The sequence below is a fragment of the Cynara cardunculus genome, unplaced genomic scaffold (genome assembly GCF_001531365.2).
Source record: "Cynara cardunculus var. scolymus isolate 2C unplaced genomic scaffold, CcrdV1 Un_Scaffold_4198, whole genome shotgun sequence".
Lineage (NCBI taxonomy): Eukaryota > Viridiplantae > Streptophyta > Magnoliopsida > Asterales > Asteraceae > Cynara > Cynara cardunculus.
Window position 1 is genome coordinate 11,621 of NW_020201785.1, and position 22,148 is coordinate 33,768.

Here is a 22,148-nt window from a genome sequence, read left to right on the forward strand (position 1 = left end):
TTTAAAATGAGATGTTTATCCTGTATTTGATTGTGTTTATCTGCAGTTAGTTACATGAATTCATATATGGGATGAAATCGGATAAGGATGAATAAGTTTAAGAGTTTTAAGAGTTTTTAAGAGTTTTAGCCAAATGCTTTATAATATAGTATAGATATATATATATATATATATATATATAATACTTATTTTAACAATAATTTAATATCTTTTATATAAAAGATTGATAACCCGTCAAGGAAGTTACTATAGCTTTCCAACTTGGAACCTCACACGTTAGTGTTAGAAAATTTATCCCAACATGTGGCATTTCGTGTGAATTGGTCACATTTGACCTTAAAAATGGAGAATATAAAATAAAACAAAAAATTTAGACGTTGATGTCTTAACGTATAAGAAAATCTACTATCGATTTTTTATAGCATTTCTTTTCGGTTGTTGTAGTTTTCAAAGGAGTTGAGCGGTGTCGATGTTGATTATACTATATGTTAGAAGTAATCAATCACTTGATGAAATATGTGTGTGTGTGTATATATGTAGGGGAAGGATTGTGTGAGATGAGAAACTATAGTGAAAAGCGTAAGAAGAGATCTGAATCATTGATCATTTTTAATATTATGTTCACCCATGAACTGAGCTTTAGAAGAAAATTGATCTGATGCATCTCGATGCACCGCATTAATGTTGACATATAAGTATGATTGATCCAAGGGTAGAGATCTCTTTTTACATTTCTCACCATAACTTTCCTTCTCATCGGAACCTAACCATGTGTGTAGGTGCGTGAGTGTGTGTAAAAATTGCAGAAAATAGACAATCTTGTATAACATGTAGACTAAGAACAAACAAACAACAAAATCCATAGAAATGTGTAAACCGTATATACTTGATATGCAGATTCTTATAAAACTCAAATCAGATTGAGGCCTACACGAAAGCAGTACCTTAAGACAGAAATTTGCCGGTACTGTTGGTGTCTACCTAGAGGATACAACTAGTTATTCAAGTAGCACTTGAATCTTACGAATTAAATGATGTTCTTGGTAATGATTTTGGGGAGAAATAGATCAGAAACCAGTAAAAAAAATGAGTGAGAAATTTTGTCCATGATGAAGACAGGTTGAGTCATGTATGAAGCCGCACAATCCATTGTTTTACCAACAAAATGTTTCCTCTAGATCTAGCTTTGAGACTCCAAGAGGCTCAATGTCTTGTCTCTAAAACAATTTATCTATGTCAGTCGTGGTCCCTAACTTTCATTTTCTTAACACTCATGATCTCTCCACTTAATGATGTTAGTTAGCAACAATTATAAAGGACTAATCGGTCTTTAAACAAACTATAGGGATCAAATGTGTAATCTACTCTAAAATTTAATGTGATTCGTGGTTTTTTAAAATTTTTATTAGAAAATATTTTATATATCCCATTACGAACTAAATATCCTAATTTAAAATACATATTAAATAAATATATTTATATTTATTTGTTGTAGTGATGATTTTTCTTAACTGTTTGAATAATCGGTGTTGTTTAATCTTAATTTATAATTTTTATTTTGTTATTATTTTAATTATTTGTCGTTTGATTAGATATTAACAATCTCATGTTAACTTAACCTAATTTTCAATATTTTACTTCAGTATATTATTTTTGAACCTAAAAGATATGTGACTTTATCTTTATTTTTTTTTTAAAAATTGAGATTTTTTTAATACTATTTTTTTGTGAATTTAATTATTTTTCAAATAAATATAAAGATGTTTATTACTATACTAGAAGGGTACTCGCGTAATGCAACGAGATACATCTTAATTTTAATATTTTATTTTATTCTTTATCTCAGTCGACATTATAGTATGGTCTTATGTGATTTTGAAAAAACGATGATGTTTTTATTTTTGAATAAAATATAAATTTGAAAATATCATAAAAATTTGACAAAAATATATATCGATATTAATATCAAATTAACTATTTCAAATTCTTATTTTTTGTATGATTTCTTAATTCAATTTTTTAATTCAAACTTTTTTATTATAATTTAATTTARRTTCAATAATRAAGTAATTTATAYTTGGTTTAATRATATAATTTTCTTATAAAGATAATAATTAATTATTTTTTTAGAATTAGATAATTATCCTAATTATATTTTAGATTTTTTATATTTTAAAATGAGATGTTTATCCTTTATTTGATTATATTTATCCGCAGTTAGTTACATGAATTCAAATATGGAGTTTTAATAAGTTGTACTTATGCATAATTTTACTTGTAAACTTGAATTTTAAGTAATATGCATCAATATATAATACTTCATGCATAAAAAATTATTTTTAAGAGTTTTTGTCAAATACTTTATAATATATTATAGATATTTTATTATAAGAAATTTGATTTAATAATAATAATTTTTTTAATAAAAAATTAAAAAAAACGATGTATCATATTAAATTTTAGAGTAGATTACATTTTTGGTTCATGTAGTTTGTTCAAAGACCGATTAGTCCTTCATAAAGGTTGCTAACTAACGTCATTAAGTAGAGGAACCATCAGTGCTACGAAAATATAAAATTAAGAGCCACCAATGTAGATAGTTTGTTTTAAAAATCAAATCCAAAATATAACCATCTCATTTTAAAATATATAATAATGTGAGAAAATTGCAATGGACCCAAAAAGAGAGAACACCTTTGCAAAAAAATCAATTCATTTGCTTTTTCTTTTTGTTGTTTTTAATGTTTAAAGATGTTCTTTTTCCAATGGTAAAAATATCTTGTTGCATCAAAGATACTATGCTTCTAGAAGAATAAAAATTCACTAATTTCAATTAAAAATGATACGTTTTATTTGTAGACGTCAAAAGATGAGTTGTAACAAGCCTATATTATTTAATTAGAGTTATGTCGTAAACATATTAAAAATTGTGTTGATATATATATATATATATATATATATATTAAATGATAAACAGATTAAAACAGAATATATATGACTCCTGAAAGACGAAATATTCATCATTCCAATTTTCTGACCATGTATACACATAACTGAGCCTCGTCTGCCGAATTGAAGTGACAGTAGTTTCACAAAGGCAAAGGCATAAAGATTGTAAATCAACTCTTTCACACAACATCAAAAAAATCCGTTAAAAATAACGTGTTAGGTGCCGAAAATGTTCCTTGGTAGCATAAAAAGTAAAACAATCATAAAAATTGATCCTCTTTAAGGAAGTGCCATTTTGAAAAAGTTACATTACATACGTTTACACATCTTTTGTTGCTCATATTATTACTGGTGTTATCATGATCTATAATTACAAGAAACGATGAAAACTTGTCATGATCACTTCGTATCCACTACTATATTGAAAATCCAAATATAATAAACCCATTGAGTTTAAAACGGAACATATGTATTTCTTTTAGCTTCAAATGATTGATAATAACGATTTTGTAGCACCCGAATTAAATAAATATATATATTTTAGTGTCTTTACATAAACAACCAAAAACGAAATAAGAAACAAAATGTCATGGATGAATGATAAATAGCAGAGAATCTGATTCAGTAGGGATTTGGTTATAAATAAGCTAAGTATAAAAAGGTAAATAGTCGGAAATTAAAATTTCAGTAGGGTATAGTAGAACATCTATACCACCTATGTTAAATTAGAGATTTTGGAGATTTAAGAGTCTACTTGGTCCAACTAGTGATGGCAAAAAACCGGTCTCAGACCTCAACAGATTCGGCCATAATCGGTCCGGCGTAACCGGTCCCGGTCCCAGTCGAAAAAGGTGAGCCCGGTCAAGCTTTTTATTGTAACCGGTTATGGACCGCCGGTCCAGTCATGTTCCCATCCAGTCCCGGTCATTAAAAAATAATATTATTTTTTTTAAAAAATTAATGATATATATTTTTAATACATTATAAAATTTTTGTAATTTGATCACTCAAATACACTTTAAAAATGTGTTTTATTATAATTAAAATTACATTGTCTTACAAAATATACCAAGAAACCGAGAATTATGAACGTTTTCTTGCGTTTTTTGCGAATCGAGAACTTGGTATGTAAACCCCTCAACCAAAACACTTATATATAGTATTTAGAAGACAAAAAATACAAAAAATGGCCAAAAACGGTGATAAACAGCTAGTTTTTTGAACGGCTACATTTGAGTTAAAAAAAACACTACATTTTTGGGAGAAAAAAAACTAACCGAGTCGGGCCGGTCCATAACCCGTCCCGGTATCGCGGAACACCCAAATCCATAACCGGTCCAGATTTCGGTCCTGTAGCCGGACCGGTTTGGCCATCACTAGTCCAACAACTATGTCTAAATATTCTCTAAAATAGAGGAAAGGAAATATAGTAAGTATCCAATTTGAAAAATATCTAAAAACTAGATGTTGAGAAAAAAGATATATTTATTTTAATTGTATCTGTCATTGAATTTAAATGTGTGATAAAGTTTTTTTTAAAGTACGTAATTTTTTGAATAATATAATTAATTCTTAGAATTTCAAAAATATTGTGGTGGTTGTAGTTGAATATAACTTTTTTATATAATTTTTTTTAACTTTTAATACTTTATTTTTAAAAGCTATAAAGTACCATGCTCTTATACAATTAAGTCAAACTAACGAATGTGCGTATTTAGAAGCGAGTCGTGGCAAATTAAGAAACTAAACGAAGATTTAAAATCCTTAATTTTGAATCTTTTTGCATGGTGTAGTAATTAGGGGGTATTAACTATTCAAATTTTTAACGAGTTATTTCGAACTCGAACTTAATAATTCCCGAGTTTTAGTCAATCTTGAACATACAATAGAACTCGCTTAATTTAGATAGTCGAGCTCTATTATATTAATGTTCGACTTAATTCGTTTAAAAATTTGATTAAAAATTTAACGTCAAACCAAAGAGATCGATTCAGACATACACTTTTTGAGTCAAACGTGTTCATAAACAATACAAACAAAATATATATAAATTATCAAGTTCACGCCAATAAACGAATTAACAGATCCACGAGTTCGAGCTAATAAACGAATTGAATTGATCGACCTACGAGCTCGAACCCTTAAACAATCTTATAAACCCTGGATTTTTGGTAGAATATAGAAATCTAATCTGTTCAATTAGCATCAAGCTTAAACATTTAAAAAAAACCTTGTCCGAACGCTATTTTGAGAAAATTTATTCGAGTTTGAGTCGAACTCGATCCAGATACTATTTTCTTCAGCCGAGTTGGAACAACTCGCTATTTTATTCGGCTCGATCCGTTAATACTCCTAATAGTAACACTAGGGTTAAAGGCTTCGATTTTGAATTTGAAAGTAATTCATCAATCACTGAAAGTCAAAATCTAAATGCTAAATTGGTTTAAAAAACCTCAATTTAATTACTGATTTTTGTGCAAAAATATAATAAAACATGCATGAAAATGAAATCATAATGAAAAACATAATTTAGAAAAGGTTAAGAATCGACCATTTGACAATCGTTATTATTCTTAAAACGGATTTTTTTCGATAAAACAGTGGTATTTCTTGTGAATGGGTCATGTCGGTTTTCAAGAAACCATATTATACCAAAAATGTTGATGTCACTAAGCATAAAAAAGCCCAATTATACGATAGTAGACTAAATAAAAGTGTTGATTTCAAGAAGACCCGAACCCGATGAGAAAGGCCCAATGATTTACCCAGCCCAACCCAATAAATGTTAACTCATTACGAATTTTATTTTTTGTTTGTATTTTTTAAGGTTTATTTTAGGGAAAATTGCACCAAAATGGAACCAACTTTCACATGATTTTTATTTTAGGGAACCAACTTTCAAAATCGTTATTTTGGGAACCAACTTGCAAAATAATTATAGAAAAATAACTAAAGTTCATTTTTTCAAAAATTAATGCAATAAAATCTATTTTTCATTTCAAATCTCGTTTTTTTAAATTCAGTTATCAAATTGAAGATTTTTTTCAAAAAAAAATCCAAATTACCAAAATAAAAATTGTTTTTTTATTAATGCAATAAATAAAATCAATTTAATAGAAAAAAATTAATTGATGCAATAAAAAATAAATATTAAATATCACATTCAAGATTTTTATATCTAACAACTCCGTATCAATATTAAAGTTTAAATCAAATTTGGCAAATCAAACCAAAAGTTTGATAGAGACCCTTAAATTACCTGATATCTGTTCAATAGATCAACCAGACCCTTAAATAAATAAAAAGTTTGATAGAGACCCCTAGATGACGATTTTGAAAGTTGGTTTCCGAAAATAGGAATCAGGTGAAAATTGGTTCCATTTTGGTGCAATTTTCCCTATATTTTACGCATATCAGTTAGGGATGGCAAAAACTCGTATTCAATCGGGAGTTTGATACTTGACCCAGGTTAACGGGGAAATATCTGAGTTGACAAGGGATTGGGATACCTTTCATTCCTGACCCTAAACTCGACCCAAATATTAGTTATACATTATTGATTTGTTGTTTCTGGGAAATTTTTGTTGATATAACGATGTGATTGTATAAAAATTTCAATTATCAAGTACTGTAATTGATATATATGTGTCTAAACTACGTTTTTTTGATGTTGTTCATATATAAATGCAACAATGAAAATTTGGTTGATTAAGATTTTAGCACTATATGTTGTTTAAACGTAAACTGATATATATATATATATATATATTTCCGTACGAGATTACTGATGTTCGAATGTTACTACAATTTTGAGTACTTGGTAACCTAGTTGGTTTGTTTGGAGCTGGTTGTCAACCGAGCTTGACTAATGACCCATTTGGACTACCAAGAAACTCTTATGGTCTTGTACGCTCATTCAACTTTTTAATTAGTCAATTCTTATATCGACTCAAATCAGCATATTCCACAATTAAATTAACCTCCAAATCATTTCTCTCCGGACTTTACCCAAAAGTCACTAGATTCGTAATACTCAGATCCGCAATTAGTGCGGACCCACTAGACGACAAAAAGATAACGTTTTTGGGCCAAGTCCATAACCACCGTCCACCGGTCTGCACCTATTATAGATCCGGCCCAAAACCCATTTTTCAATGAAGGTGGAACTTACGGATCTGGCATTACGGATTCAAGGAAAATGGGTTTTGGGCTAAATCCGTAATACTTACACACCTGCGCCAAAAACTTTAATTTTTTTGTCGTTTAGTGGGTCCGCAATAAATGTCGACCTGGATATTGTGGACCTAGTGACTTTTGAGTAAAGTCCGAAGAGAAATGGTTATAAGGTCAATTTGGTTGTAAAATATGGCCATTTGGGCCAATTTCCCTTCTAAATATTGTTTGTTGTTTCACGTCCAAACGTTTACTGTTTACATAAAGTACATGGGTTTCCCGAATATTTACTAATTTAGTAGTGTCAGTTGGTTTTAGTTTTATACTCGTACATGCTTCATTTTGGTGTGGTCGTTGCATAAAAATAGGCTCGTATAATCGTGTCTTAATATTAGTCACTTCTTATACAGATGATATATGTTAGTGTCTTAATAAACTATACATTAAGGTTTTTAGGACAACTTTTTTTAGAGGTCATGTGAACCATTCAAATTGTCATATCTGTTATGAGGTATCATGAAGGAGGGTTGTGTGAAACCGATAAATCAGGGCCATTTAGATGGGAGTTCACATGTAATTCATCTCACTATACATATATGCATGCATACATACATACAACGTATTTCATAGTTGATATATATATATATATATATATATATATATAGAGGAGTGATCAAATAAAAACCTCCCTCATTTCTGTAAACCGTGCAAACCACCTTCATCCGTCGATTTCATTGTTTAATCTTATGAAATTTTTTCATGAAATTGTTTAATCTTGTGAAATTGTTTCATATAATACTTTTTTTGATCAAGTTGTTTCATATATGGTTGTGAAATTGTTTCATATAATACTTAATGAAACTGTTTCATGTATTTCTCTAAAATTAATGAAACTGTTTCATGTATTTTTCTAAAAATTAAAATAATGAAGATGATAATATCTATGATTAACACCCTCCACAATAAAAATGATTAATCAACCTCTCATAATTACAAAAAAATGAACAAAATGAAAAATTATGATTGGTTGAATGAGGTTTGCACGGTTTGTACAAATTGAGTGGTTTGCATTTGATCGCTCCTATATATATATATATATATATATATATATATATATATATATATATATATCATAAAACACACCTTATACAATTTAACAATAACTATACATTAATATGCAAACTACGGTGAGAATGAAAGAGGGTTCTCACAGACTCATATGGAGATATATTCTGTAGAAATGATAAGCATCTAGATTATAACGAACGAGTATAAATAGATAGAAAGTTTTTGATGTCGGAGCAAAAGTTCGCCATTTTTTAGATGTGAAATTGCTTAAATTTCTCAGATGATACAGATCTACGTATTTGTTTTGTTATCAACATTTTTGTTGATTATTGTAGTATACCAAGTGTAATTGTGGGAGTTTATTTAACTTTAATTTCATATTACTTATAATCTGAGATTTTCTAGTATCGATATGACCAAACGCAATGCTTCTTCGGTAATAAAAAACACACTAATACTACATGGTTTCTTTAAAAGACCGGTTCCATTAGTCATATTGGCAAAGATACTACTCGGTTTTAAAAAAAACTGGGTTCCAATTGTTTTATCGGCAAAAAATACTACCCGGTTACTTAAAAAGAACCAGGTTATATTAAGCAACATTCATACCCCTTTCCAACTAGATAATGCCCGATGGAATGATAAAAACCGAGCTCCATCAGGTAAATACAACAACCAGTAATATAACCATGACATTATTACCCCCTTGATAGAACTCGATTAAATAACCGAATAGTTTATTCTTTTACAATCAGGTAGTATAACTGTTTTTTTAGTAGTGAATTTTTCTGTGGATAAATAAGTAAAGAGAGAAAAAAACTATACAAAGTTTAGACAGCCCTCCAAAATTAAATGGAGGAAGAAAGAAAATGAATTTTTACTTTTTTCAAGAAAGAAAATGAATTTTTACTTTTTTCAAAAAAAAAAATTAACTAACCAATAAAATTAAATAGAGCAAAATAAAGAATAATTATATATTTTATTATTAAAATATTTTAATAATATAAATAATATTAAAATATATCATTATGGGTTTTAACTTTTACGTATATATAAACTACGAAAAATACTGTCAAATGCTATAAAATTTCATATTTTTTGGAACATCTTCAATTGAGGTTCTTTTAAAACCCTATTTTTTACCACGTTATTTCAAACTCATCAATTGGCTTTACATAAAAAGTCTATAATAAGTGGTCTTATAAGGGATTGTTTGGCAATTGCTGAATGGTTTGGTGCAAAATTATTAAGTGGTCAGAATGATTAAGAGGTTCTCTTGATATAGTGCAAAATGAAATATAATTGTTTGGTAATTGTGTACAATGAAATTAGGGCTCTTAATGGTTAAGGGAGATTTATGATACAAAATCATTTAGAGGGTTTTAGAATCATTAAGAGACAAATTTTTTTTTGTCAAATAAGATTCACCTCTTAAAGATTCAGAGGTTGCCTCTTAATGGAACTATTAAAAGATAAACAAACAACTCCTTAAATGTGGGTCTCATGCATATTTCTTTCAACTCCAACAATTATATATATATATATATATATATATATATATTAATAATTACTAGAAGGGTACTGGCGCAATGCAGCGAGAAACATCTCGATTTTAATGCTCTATTTTATTATTTGTCTATGTCGATGTTATAATACGATTTTATGTGTTTCTAAGAAAGTAATAAAATTTTTATTTTCGAATAAAATATAAAATTGAAGATATCATAAAAAATTTAAAAATATATATCAATATTAATATCAAATCAACTATTTAAAAAGTTCTCATTTTTTATGTAATTTCTTTAATTTTTGTTATAATAATTTAATTTAAGTTTAATAATAAAATAATTTATTTTTGATATAACAATATAATATTTTATAAAGATAATAATTAAGTATTAGTCGATGCGGTTACTTTCTTTGAAAAAACGAGTAGGATTACCAGGGGATGCAATGTTTCTTTTATTGCTTTGATTCCTAAAAAAATTGATCCCTTGGATATCTCGAACTATAGGCTCATCAGTTTACTTGGTTGCATGTACAAAATTATTGCAAAGCTTTTGACCAATAGATTGGTGAAGGTTATGAGTAAGCTTGTCAGTGGCAATCAATCCGCCTACATCCCGGGAAGGCAAATGTTGGATGGTTGTTTAATAGCAAACAAAATTGTGCATCACGCCAAAAAGAAGAAATGAAAATGTTTCTTTTCAAGGTGGATTTTGAAAAGGCTTATGATTCGGTAAATTGGAATTTTCTCTTTCACACTATGAAGCAAATGGGGTTTGGAGAGAAATGGATCATGTGGATTAGCATTTGCTTGAAATCTGCTTCTACTTTTATTTTGATTAATGGAACGCCTTCAGATGAGTTTTACATGAAAAAAGGACTAAGACAAGAAGATCATTTTTCTCTGTTTCTTTTTTTGCTTGTGGGAGAAGTCTTACAGCTTATGATCAGAACTGCTTGCAATCAGGGGCTGTTCAAGGGCATCCGGCTCGCGAGGTCTAATCAGAATCTTTCTCTCTTTCAATTTGCGGATGACGCTTTAATTTTGGGAAAATGGTCCCGTAAGAATTTCATAACTCTTATTGATATTCTTAATTGCCTTCATGATGTTTCAGGTCCGCGCATAAATTTGTCCAAATGCAATCTTTTTGGTATTGGCGTTTCGGATGCGGAGGTCAACAATATGGCAATTATGTTAAAGTGTAAGGCCTCTTCTTTTCCTTTCATTTATCTAGGGCTTCTCGTTGGTGGTAACATGAAGAAAAAAGCTTCATGGTCAGTTGTGGAAGACAAATTTCTTAAAAAGCTTTCAAATTGGAAGTCAAATTGTCTCTCCATAGGTGGAAGATTTACTTTGATCCAGTCGGTGTTATCTTCTATTCCGCTGTTCTACTTTTCTCTTTTCAAAGCACCCAACTCAGTTTTAAAAACTTTGGAATCTATAAGGAGAAGATTCTTTTGGGGATATAAGGAGGATGAAAAAAAGACCCATTGGGTTGCTTGGGATAAAATTTTGAACTCTAAGTCAAAAGGTGGTTTGGGTGTCGTTAGTTTAAAAGCTAAAAATGACGCTTTGTTAGCAAAATGGGTATGGAGGTTTCTGTCTAGCTCTAATGCGATATGGAAGGATGTCATATCTGAATTTTATGGTGAGGATGGTGGTCTTTTTTCAAATAGGCCTATGGTTGGAAAAAGTGTTTGGGTTTCAATTGTCAACACTTGCAAGAATGTGGAAGTTGCAGGTCAGAATGTAATTCACTCGTTTACAAAAAAAGGTCGCTAAAGATTCTATTTCGCTTTTTTGGAAAGATGCGAGCATTGGTCAAGGCTCAAAGCTGAAAGATCCATTTCCTAGACTTTATTCCATGAAAAGGGATAAAAATGCTTTTTTCAAAGAAATATGGACTTATATTAATGGTTCTTGGTGTGGTGCTTGGGATTGGAAAACAACAATTAGTGGAAGAAGCTTAGACGATCTTCAAGCCTTAGAAAGGCAACTCTCTCAAGCGGCTTTCAATACTTCTGGTGAGGATGTGTGGTCTTGGAATTGGGACAAGAAAGAGACTTTTTCGATGAACCACATGTCAAAATTAATTCAGGGGGCGGTTGATACAAATGTTGAAAACAATGAACCTTGTTTTTGGAGTCCATTAATTCCGAAGAAGGTAAACATTTTCACTTGGCGCTTCCTTAAAGAGGTCATTCCTGTAAGATTCAATCTATCAAAGAGAGGGATTCCGTTACAATCTTTGGAGTGCAATCTGTTTGGAGTGGACCATTGTTTCTTTACTTGTTCGGTGGCGAGTATTCTTTGGAAGAAAATTTGGGCCTGGTGGGATCTTAAAGCTCCGCGTCTATCCTTGGTGTCTGATTTTAAAATGTTGATCAAACAAGTAAGAACTCATCGCAAGGTTGGAGTGACTTTCTTATCAGTTTGCGCTGTGACACTTTGGCAACTTTGGAAGTGGCGAAATGAAATTCTTCATGCTGAGGATGGTGCGATAATTAAGAAGAAAGGTGAAGACCCATTCCCTTGTGTTCAAAATTTATCCAAGCTTTGGATGGGTAATAGGAATCGTAAGTTTCATCTTAATTGGGATAGTTGGTCTTCCTTTCTTTATCTTGTTTAGTCTCTTTTGTCTGTCTTTGTTGTAGGTTTTGCCTCGGTCTTTTGTCTGGGGCTGTTAGGTGTCTGTTTGTTCTCGCTTGTTTTGTTGGATTTTTGTATCTTCTTGTATCTAGCTTCTTGCTGGATCTGTTGTTTATTATATTGATTGGCTTGGTGAGGGTGATGTCCATGTTGTAGCTCTCTTCCTTGTCCTTCCTTTTTTTGCCTTTCAAAAAAAAATATTCTTTTAGAACTTAATAATTATCCTAATTATATTTTAAATTTTTTAGATTTTTTATATTTAAAATGAGATATTTGTCATGTATTTGATTATGTTTATCTGCAGTTAGTTACGTGAATTTAGATATGGAGCTTTAATAAGTTGTACTTATGCACAGTCTATTTGTAATCTTGAATTTTAAGTAACATACATTAATAAACAGTACTTTGTGTATAAAAAGTAGTTTTTAAGAGTTTTTATCAAATGCTTTATAATATAATATAGATAAAGTCAAAAAAATACATTAAAAAACTAACAAAATCACATTTCATACGAGGTTCAACGTAGGAATCAGATTTCATGTAGAAAAACGTCAAAGATTTTAGGTATCTTATAAAAACTCTACAATAATAGTTCTCGGTATACCAAAAATACCCGACCCGGCCCTAGTTTATAATTTTCAAGGATCCTGTTATCCAATTTCTAGAGAATTCCTGATCGCAAAGTATATAATAGATTTCTCAACGAGACGAGTCTCATTCTTATCCCTAGAAAGGAGTATTATTTACGATTTAAATAAATAAATAAATAAAATTAAAGTTGATTATGTATGCACCAATTTTGAGGGTGCAATGCGACGCCTGTGATTAGGTGATCACATTTTACAAGAACCAATTAAATCAAAGTAAATAAAAGTCAATGAATAAATGGAATATTTGTGCCACAACCCAATGATCAAAAACAACAATTAATAAAGCAAATCAATTAATTGGTCAGCAAAACAGCACTCACATTATCCAAGTAAATTATCACCCAAATTACAAATATCATCCACTCTTTATAAATAACTTCACCTTCATCATTTCAATTTTGAAAGTACATTCATCAGATACCCTTAGGGGTTATTTGTTTACCTTTTAATAGTTTCATTATAAGACTATATCTGAATCATTAAGAGATGAATCTTGTTTGACAAAAAAAGTTTGTCTCTTAATGATACTAAAACCCTCTGAATCATTTTGTATCATGCGTCTCCCTTAACCATTAAGCGCTAAAACTTCATTGTAGACAATTACCAAACAATTATATTTCATTTTGCACTATATCATGAGAGTTTTTTAATCATTCTAGCCACTTAATCATTTTGCACCAAACCATTCAACAACTGTTAAACAACCCCTTACTTTTAATAGATGTTTAAGTTTATCTGTTAGGTTTCTTTACATCATTTTTCTATTTTATTATATTCGTTTATTGCACGATTATTACAAGTATTTCCATGTACATTTGACATTTCAAAGAAAAAGAAAACGTAAACTAAATCTTTGACTACTGATCCATTAAACCAGAGAGAGTGTAGAAGATAAGTAGGACTGAAGAGCCTCCGTCATTAACAGGACACGGAGGTGCCGAAGCAGAAGCCAAAGTCGAAGATGGCGGTGCAGGTTGAGGGGTTTATTTTGATAATGATTTTGGTCATTTAATTAATTTAACTAACGCTTGTTCACTAAACACTTGCTCCCAAAAGATCAAGATCTTCACATATCCGGTTAACGTTCATCGGATTAGTATTTACGTGGTTAACTAATGTTTAAATATTATTATATAAAAAAACTATTTTTTTTTAATTCAAAGGGCATGTGAGTAATTGTGCAAAGAGATGACAAATGGAGAGTGATGATTCATTAAACCCACCTCCAAAGAGTCCCGTCGTCCTCGGTGTTATTTAGGCTCCAGCCCCATCCATCATCATGTCATCTCATCTCCTTCAATTCCCAATACCCTCCACCACCCCCCTACCCTTTTCCATTTTTACCCCTACTCCTCTTTCTTTGGCCACACTCTCCTTTCCCTTCTCTCTTCTTTCATTCCCAAGATGCCAACCTTGTTGCCTTTAGTAGGGGTGTTTTCGTCTTTTCATTTTCTGCAACCTCTCTCTCTCTCATTTTTTAGCCGCTACCCTCCATGTTTTCAGAGATGGTTCTGCACCAAAAAACAATACCACCTCCTTCCTGCCTCTGTCTTCATTTCTTTCTCTCTCTATATCTATATATATATATATATATATATATATATATATATAGAAGTTGGTTATTATACAACTTTTGTCATTTGTGCAACCAATACAACCCAATCTCAACCGTCCATTTCATTTGATTAATATGTGATTTTATAGARGTTTTGATTRTTTCCTAATATAAAGTATTAATCATAATTAATGAACCGTATTCATCTACCATAAATATTTAAATCATAATAAATGAACTCTAATCATTTCCATAAATATTTCAATTTATTGGGTTGCATTGGTTGTACAAATGCGATAGGTTGTATTTGAAATAAACCCTATATATATATATATATATATATATATATATATAGAAGTTGGTTATTATACAACTTATAACATTTGTGGAACCAATACAATTCAATCTCAATCGTCCATTTCATTTGATTAATATGTGATTTTATAGAAGTTTTGATTGTTTCCTAATATAAAGTATTGATCATAATTAATGAACCATATTCATCTTTTATAAATATTCAAATCATAATAAATAAACTCTCATTATTTTCATAAATATCTCAATTTATTAGATTGCATTGGTTATACAAATACAACAGGTTGTATTTGAAACAAACTCTATATATATACACAACTTGACCACTATATGATTGCTTTAAAAATTAGAAGGGTAAAATATGCACTTTACTACCCTATACTTTCACTTTAAGTACTTACACCCCCTCTTCCTCCATGCAATTTCCTACTAATTTTGAGATATATCAAGAATTTAAGTCAAATTTATCGATTTATTTTTTTGTTATGCAACTTTTATTTCTATTTAAAAAGCACGGGAAAAACATTGTGTATATATATTTTCTAATTAAAATGAGGTACAATATTATATATTATTTTAATTATAAGATATTTCATTTTACTATTTATTATTTAATTAATAAATATTGGTTTAAACAATCAAAGCTTGATAATCATGCGATTGTAATCATGTCACATGTGGAATAAACCGTTATACTCTTCGTAAAATGGAATGGATGGTGTAGAATATTATGATTAAATTAAATGAAGGGTTGTCACAATTTAATGTAGTTATGTCTTGAAAATTACTAAGAAATAGTAAACTACAGTTGAGTCCCTCAGGTTTCATCATATACAACTTCGATCCCTAAATCGAAAGAAGCAGCTAAGGAATCACCTGAATTCCAAATCTATGTTGCGTTAATTCATAAGGGCAATTAAAGTTTTAGTCCATTAGAGTAATTTACAGGGTTTAATTTATAAGGACGTATTAAAGATGTATAATACCAAACTTTCGTTCGATAAATACACAATGGATAACGCATTCGATCTAGCTACTTTATAGCTTTAACTCAAAACACAGGGGGTAAAATGATATAACTAAAAGTCTAGGGGGTATATTTGTTTTTCGGTAAACTTAAAACCTAAATGATCCTCTTCTCTCTCCTTTTCCTTTATAAAAGAAGCGTATTTTTCGTAAAGCCCATGCAAACACTAAAAGCTAAAGAAACAAAACAGTCTGTAGCTATCTATCTATATATCTATCTCTGAGATTGGCCATGGAAGGCAATAGCAGCTGCCCGGAGTCAACAATGGCGGTGGCCGGAAAGGAAACAACCGGTACACCGGCGCCGTGTAGGTGGAATCCGACGAAAGAACAAATAAACATGCTGGAGAATTTGTATAGACAAGGGGTGAGAACCCCAACAGCTGAACAGATTCAAGAAATCACAACGAGGCTACAAACTTATGGCCATATCGAAGGCAAAAACGTCTTCTATTGGTTTCAAAATCATAAAGCCAGACAAAGGCAGAAGCAAAAACAAGATCATCTCTCTTACGTTCACCAATACCTCCACCACCACCACCACCACCACCACCAGCCGGCAATCTTTCCGATGACCCATAATCCCAATGGTTCGTATTTCGATCTCTATGCTTATTATATTTCTAGTTGTACATGAATAAACGATCGACATTAATTACTACTGTGTTTTCTGTATCAAGAGATGTCTTATGTCGATCGTATGTGCTAGGTGCAAAGTAACAGTACTAGGTATAGGTACATGGTCTACTGTCAAAGTACAAAATCCATCTATAATTTGCGTTTTATAAATCTTTTGAATTGTACTAAATCATCATTTTTCAATACTTTATTAGGAAATGTATATATTATGCTTCTTGGGTTTCTTATAAAACCATTTGATTTTGTTTAATTAGCACCAATTAATACGAATTAATACGTATCTCTACACGATTTCCAAAATTATAATGCGATCTTTTTGGTATCCATGATTCATATACTCATCATTTTGATGAAATAACCGTTAAATACTTGATTTAAATAAAAAGAAAATGGATTTAAAAATGAAATGGAAGTCAAAAGTGCATGGGTTTAAACAAAGCAGTACTTGTAAAACATGAAGTGTCTGTTTGTCTGTCTCCATCCATCTGTGAGTTTGTACTGTAAATGTAATCCAAAGGTTTCTGATTTTTGTTTGTTTATGGGCTTTCCCACTCAACTCATTGTCATGTTTTTCCAAGATTTCTGTTGTACTATGAATCTATCATCTTTCAATCACCTTGATAACATTGTTTCCAGCTTTTCCACTTAATTTTACACTTATTTTGGTCTACCAAAACACCTCATATCTCACATAACTTGTTTTATAAATAACTGAAGATAAAATGGATCATATCTGATACGGTTGTCTTAAAATGCTACCTTATACTGGTTGGTGTGTTAGTGCTTTCTTACAATACGAAAAGAATCAATCATAAATAAAAAAAATACTTGTCTTTTGCCATTCTATTGTCAACCAATCATTTTTATCTTTTTTTTTTTTTGGTTAAAATAGGTTTATTTTTTGTTTCTTTTTTTTGCAATCTTATTTTTTATTTGTTTAGAATGAATACAAATGTTTTTTTAAATTATAATATTTTTTTTAAATGTTTCTATTATCTAATTAATTATATGAATCTTTAGTTGTAAAAAACATTTAAAAATAAAACAACATTTTCATTTTTTTAAACTTATATTTGTAATTAAATGAAAATGATTGAATTTACTTATAATAAAAACAGTTAAAGGTTAAATAATTATTAGTTTACGATTAATATGATATTAACTAACGATTATTGTTAACATTTTGAATGCATGTTTTTATCTGATTTTGTTACAAAAATATGTGTATATGATAAAATTGCATATTTATTCAAAATATTCCTTTTAGTACAAAGGGAAATCCTTTTAGATATACGTGCTTCTTACATTAATATCTTTTGTAATCTTTTATATATCACAATCTTAATTTTAATTATTTATATAATAATAATTCAATTATGTTTTCCTATTTTAACCCTATTTCAAATCAAGATAAATCGAAATTCATGTTTTGATCATTTCTTTTTAACCTTTTTTCCTTTGATTTGAAGTTATTTTAATATAAAATTCACGAACTGTCTTTTTATCATATCATATCAGTTCAATTTAATTTTTTGTTACTTATTTTCAGTTGTATATGGTCAATGTTACTTGCCATTGAGTGACCTAGGGTTCTACACTCAGTACCCAAAGGTGTTTATTCCTAATTCCAACGTTATCAAGAGAAGATCATCTCGGACGGTCAAATCTAAGCTCTCTGTTGGTCCTCCAATCTTTGCTGAAGGTAATACGATGATCAAGTCAAAGATGGTCAATGCCAAAAACTACAACCAACAAGAAACTTTGGATCTGTTCCCGCTTCACCCGACTGGAATTTTGCAACAGAAAGAATCAATGGTGAGCAGTGTTAATCCTCATGCTTTGACTACTTGTACTTCGAGCTCATCTGATTGTTCGCAAGATCAACTTTTGTATGACTTCTTTTCCAGTTAATTGATGGTGTAATTATTGTTATTGGTCTAAGACCCAATTTTTCAGTAAACCCTAAACATGCTTGAATGCAATTCTTCTTGATTTATTTGTGTTGGTTTTGTATATTTGTTAATCTTACATACTATTAAATTCGGATTTAATTGTTTTTAAAATTCTAGGTTTTTTTGAAAGATAGGACAATAGAATTAAAAAAACACGAGAGTGCTAGAGGAGAGGGTAACAAATGAGGCAGAAAAACAAATGCCCGACGAAACAAACGATCTAAACCAACAAGTTTGGTCGTCATAAACGAACAAATTACTAAACCATCAAAGTGCCTTGTTGAAATTTGCATCATGTTTGATAGATATAGAACTTAGGGAAAATTGCACCAAAATGGAACCAATTTTCACCTTATTTCTATGTTGGGGAAACAACTTTCAAAATCGTCATTTAGGGATCTCTATCAAACTTTTTGTTTATTTAAGGGTCTGGTTGATCCGTTGACCTGTTAACTTGTTTTTTGAGTTCATTAAAAAACTCTTTTTGGTTTACCATATGTTCATTTTTTGATAAAAACAATCCTTCAAAATTTTTAAACTTATTTTTTATGTGATTTTTTTATTGTTATATAGTTTTCAACTATTGTTTCTATTAAATATGGTTAATTTATAAGTTAGAGGATCTCAAACAACTTCCATAAATTAAGAAAATGGAGATTTTAAATAAATTTTTGCTTCAACCATAAGTGTGGTGTCTGATTGGTTTAAGTTTGACTTCAAAGGTCAAAAGTACCCGGAGGTCCCAGGTTCAAATCCAAGGAGGAATAAAAATCTCTTTGTGGCCACGGAGGTTCAAATGCGATGACTCCGGGCTATCTACAAAGCAGGTGGTCGTCCTGAAATTAGTCGGCTCGCATAGCGGGTTGGATATCCAGGTTAATCAAAAAAAAAATTTGCTTCAACATATTCTATAAAATGAAAAAAAGTATGAGAGAGTGAAATTCTTCAAAATTGGAAAACTCTTAAAAAATGATTACCATTCAAGAGAAACAATTTATATTACATTCCCACATAAGAAACATTGAGGTTTTTTTTATTAAAGGGTTGGGTGTAACACCATCAAATCTGGAAAGAGCGATTAATTTAAAATTTTATTAAACATAAAATAAGAATTAAATCCCTTTCTAAAATCAACACTTGTTTACCTACAGTAGCACTCTGATTTAACTTTAATACACGATATTGCAAAACCATACACAAGTCTATAATTAGGGATGGACGTTACTAAAACTTAAAAAACGATCATTATCTCCAACATATGAAATATCATGTACCCTGGATAACTATTTTTGTATGTAGCATTTTGTATATTTTGGGACCAATGTGTATATTTGTATTTCGTGTGTTAAATGGAATATGTGGTTTTATGCAAATATGGTTTCGGGTATTGCAAAAAGCCTCTAAAATTGCCTTCCATGGAGTTAAAATCACCTTAGATGAGGGGAAGAAATGAGAAGAACCCTAGAAAAATTAAAGTTTTTAAACTTCCAGACCATTTGCGCGACCTAGCCCTTGACTTACCTCTTGTAGCTAGTCTCCCGCTTTTTCGCCCCACAAACAGTGAGCCAGACGACTCGGGCGACGAACTAGGTCGTGCTAACCCCAATTTCGCACGTTTTCGACGTTTTCAATCCTGATTTGAACCCTAAGCTTTTCAACATTATTACTACCTAAAACCTTATTGAACCTCCATCCTTTTTGCCTAACAGTGATAGATCATAAATGGAAACCCCAAAAATCGCAGGTGTTAGCTAGGTTTCTATGAGAATGAAATTTATGTTAATAATGGAAGGAAGAGATCTCCAACATTGGATCAATCCTAATTGAAAAGAAACACTAGATCAAGATGTAATAAGATACACCAGATCAATTCCTTCTAAAACACAATTCATTGATTTGTTTGAGATCAAAAGTGATCAATGGTCCAAATCATTTCTTACATTTCTCACATTAATTCATATTCTCCCTCGATCTTCCTTCTCTTATTTAATGTATACATTTAATAATATTATCGATATTATAATCTCCAAAATAAAAATTTGTTGGAGTTGAATGTAATTTTCTATAGAGATTTTGAATTTGATTATCCATTTTGAACTTTTTTTAAAGAATCTGTAGAAAATGTTTTTATTTATTTTTTTTACAAAATATGACTATTTTAGATGTCTTTTTTTAAACTACTAGGAGCGGCCGGTTAACTTACAATTTCGAATAGACATTCTGGTTGGCAGCCCAAACATCATATGAGTGGGCTGAGCAAAGTTTTCTACTTTATTTGACGGTTTTAGAGCACATCTAACAGCTTCTTCAAAATTGAGAAAAGGGAGAAAATGAGAATTTTGAGCCAATGTTTTGCTCCAGCAATTTCCCTGAAACCATCTCAAAAATGGAGAAAATAGGAGAGAGAAGAGTTTTTTCTCCAAATATGAAGAACACCCCAAAAATGATTATCAAATGAAACCACCAATAAGAAACTTTAAAAATAAGTTTTTTAGAGAGAGAAATAATATTTTAATGAAATATTCTAATATTATAATCAATATTGGATTCTTCAAAGTGTATGAATCTGTTGGAGATGAATGTAATTTTTTTTGAAAATTTTAACTTTTGATTCTTCATTTTGAAGAATCTGTTGAAAATGTTTTTAAATCTATTGGGCTAGTTCAATATAAAGTTGGGCTTCTCCAACTAAATTTCACGACTACTTTTGAAATTTAATGATGTGAAACGATAAAATATTGCTTCTCATCAAAAGTCAAAACAAACCTTTAACGTGAGAATAAATTTTCTTATAGATGTATCGAATAAAAAGGTTGTAAATTACTCTTACAAATTTTTTAAAAATCATATACTATTAACTGTTTGGAAATTAATTTTTATGATGTAAAATGTCTTTTTATACAAAGTTAATTGAAGATTTCAATTTTATATAAAGTTTATTAAAATATATTAAATTATTAAAAGTTGTTAAAAATTATCAATTTACATAAAGTTTGTTAAACATTAATGTTTTATATAAAATTGTTGAAAATGACAACTTTATATAAAATTTGTTTAAAATTACTCTTATTATTTGAAAGTTTGTTAGGATATTAAATGTATTGAATATTTTAATAGACCTGACCATCAAATCCATTTTAATCCAACGACTTTTGTTAAATAGTTTTTTTTATTAACCAGGATATCCAACCCACTATGCGAGCCGACTAATCTCAGGGCGACCACCTGCTTTGCAGATAATCCGGAGTCAACACATTTGAACCTCCGTGGCCACAAGAGAATTTTTATTCCTTCTTGGATTTGAACTTGGGACCTCCCAGTACTTTTGACTTTTGAAGTCAAGCTCAAACCAACCAGACACTACCGTTTGGTTCCTATTTTTAAAGTATTTATGATTCTTTACTGAACTAATATATATGTTTCAGTTAATATAAAATTAATGTTGTAATATTAAAAATAAGTTAACGTCCGTGTTTTTACAGGTGTATCATATTTTTGAAATTTGAGAATTTCTGTTGTATCCGGTATTTAATTTTGGAAAACTTATGCTTGGTTGCAAATATTTGGTCTCAGTTTGTCTCGGTCAAATCAAGATTGAAAGCTAATGAAAAATGGAGTTTGGAAGTGTGGGAGGCTTAAGCCGTAGGAAACAGTGATGGACCTAC

At 30.1% G+C, this 22,148-nt stretch overlaps 1 protein-coding gene across 1 annotated transcript; it reads left to right on the forward strand.

Annotated features, from left to right (window-relative positions):
• Positions 1-16,124: 16,124 nt before the first annotated feature.
• LOC112503951 (WUSCHEL-related homeobox 2) lies at positions 16,125-18,442 on the forward strand. Its single transcript, XM_025107922.1, has 2 exons — positions 16,125-16,482; positions 18,081-18,442. Exons 1-2 carry the CDS (start codon positions 16,125-16,127, stop codon positions 18,440-18,442), a joined length of 720 nt encoding a protein of 239 aa, XP_024963690.1.
• Positions 18,443-22,148: the final 3,706 nt, after the last annotated feature.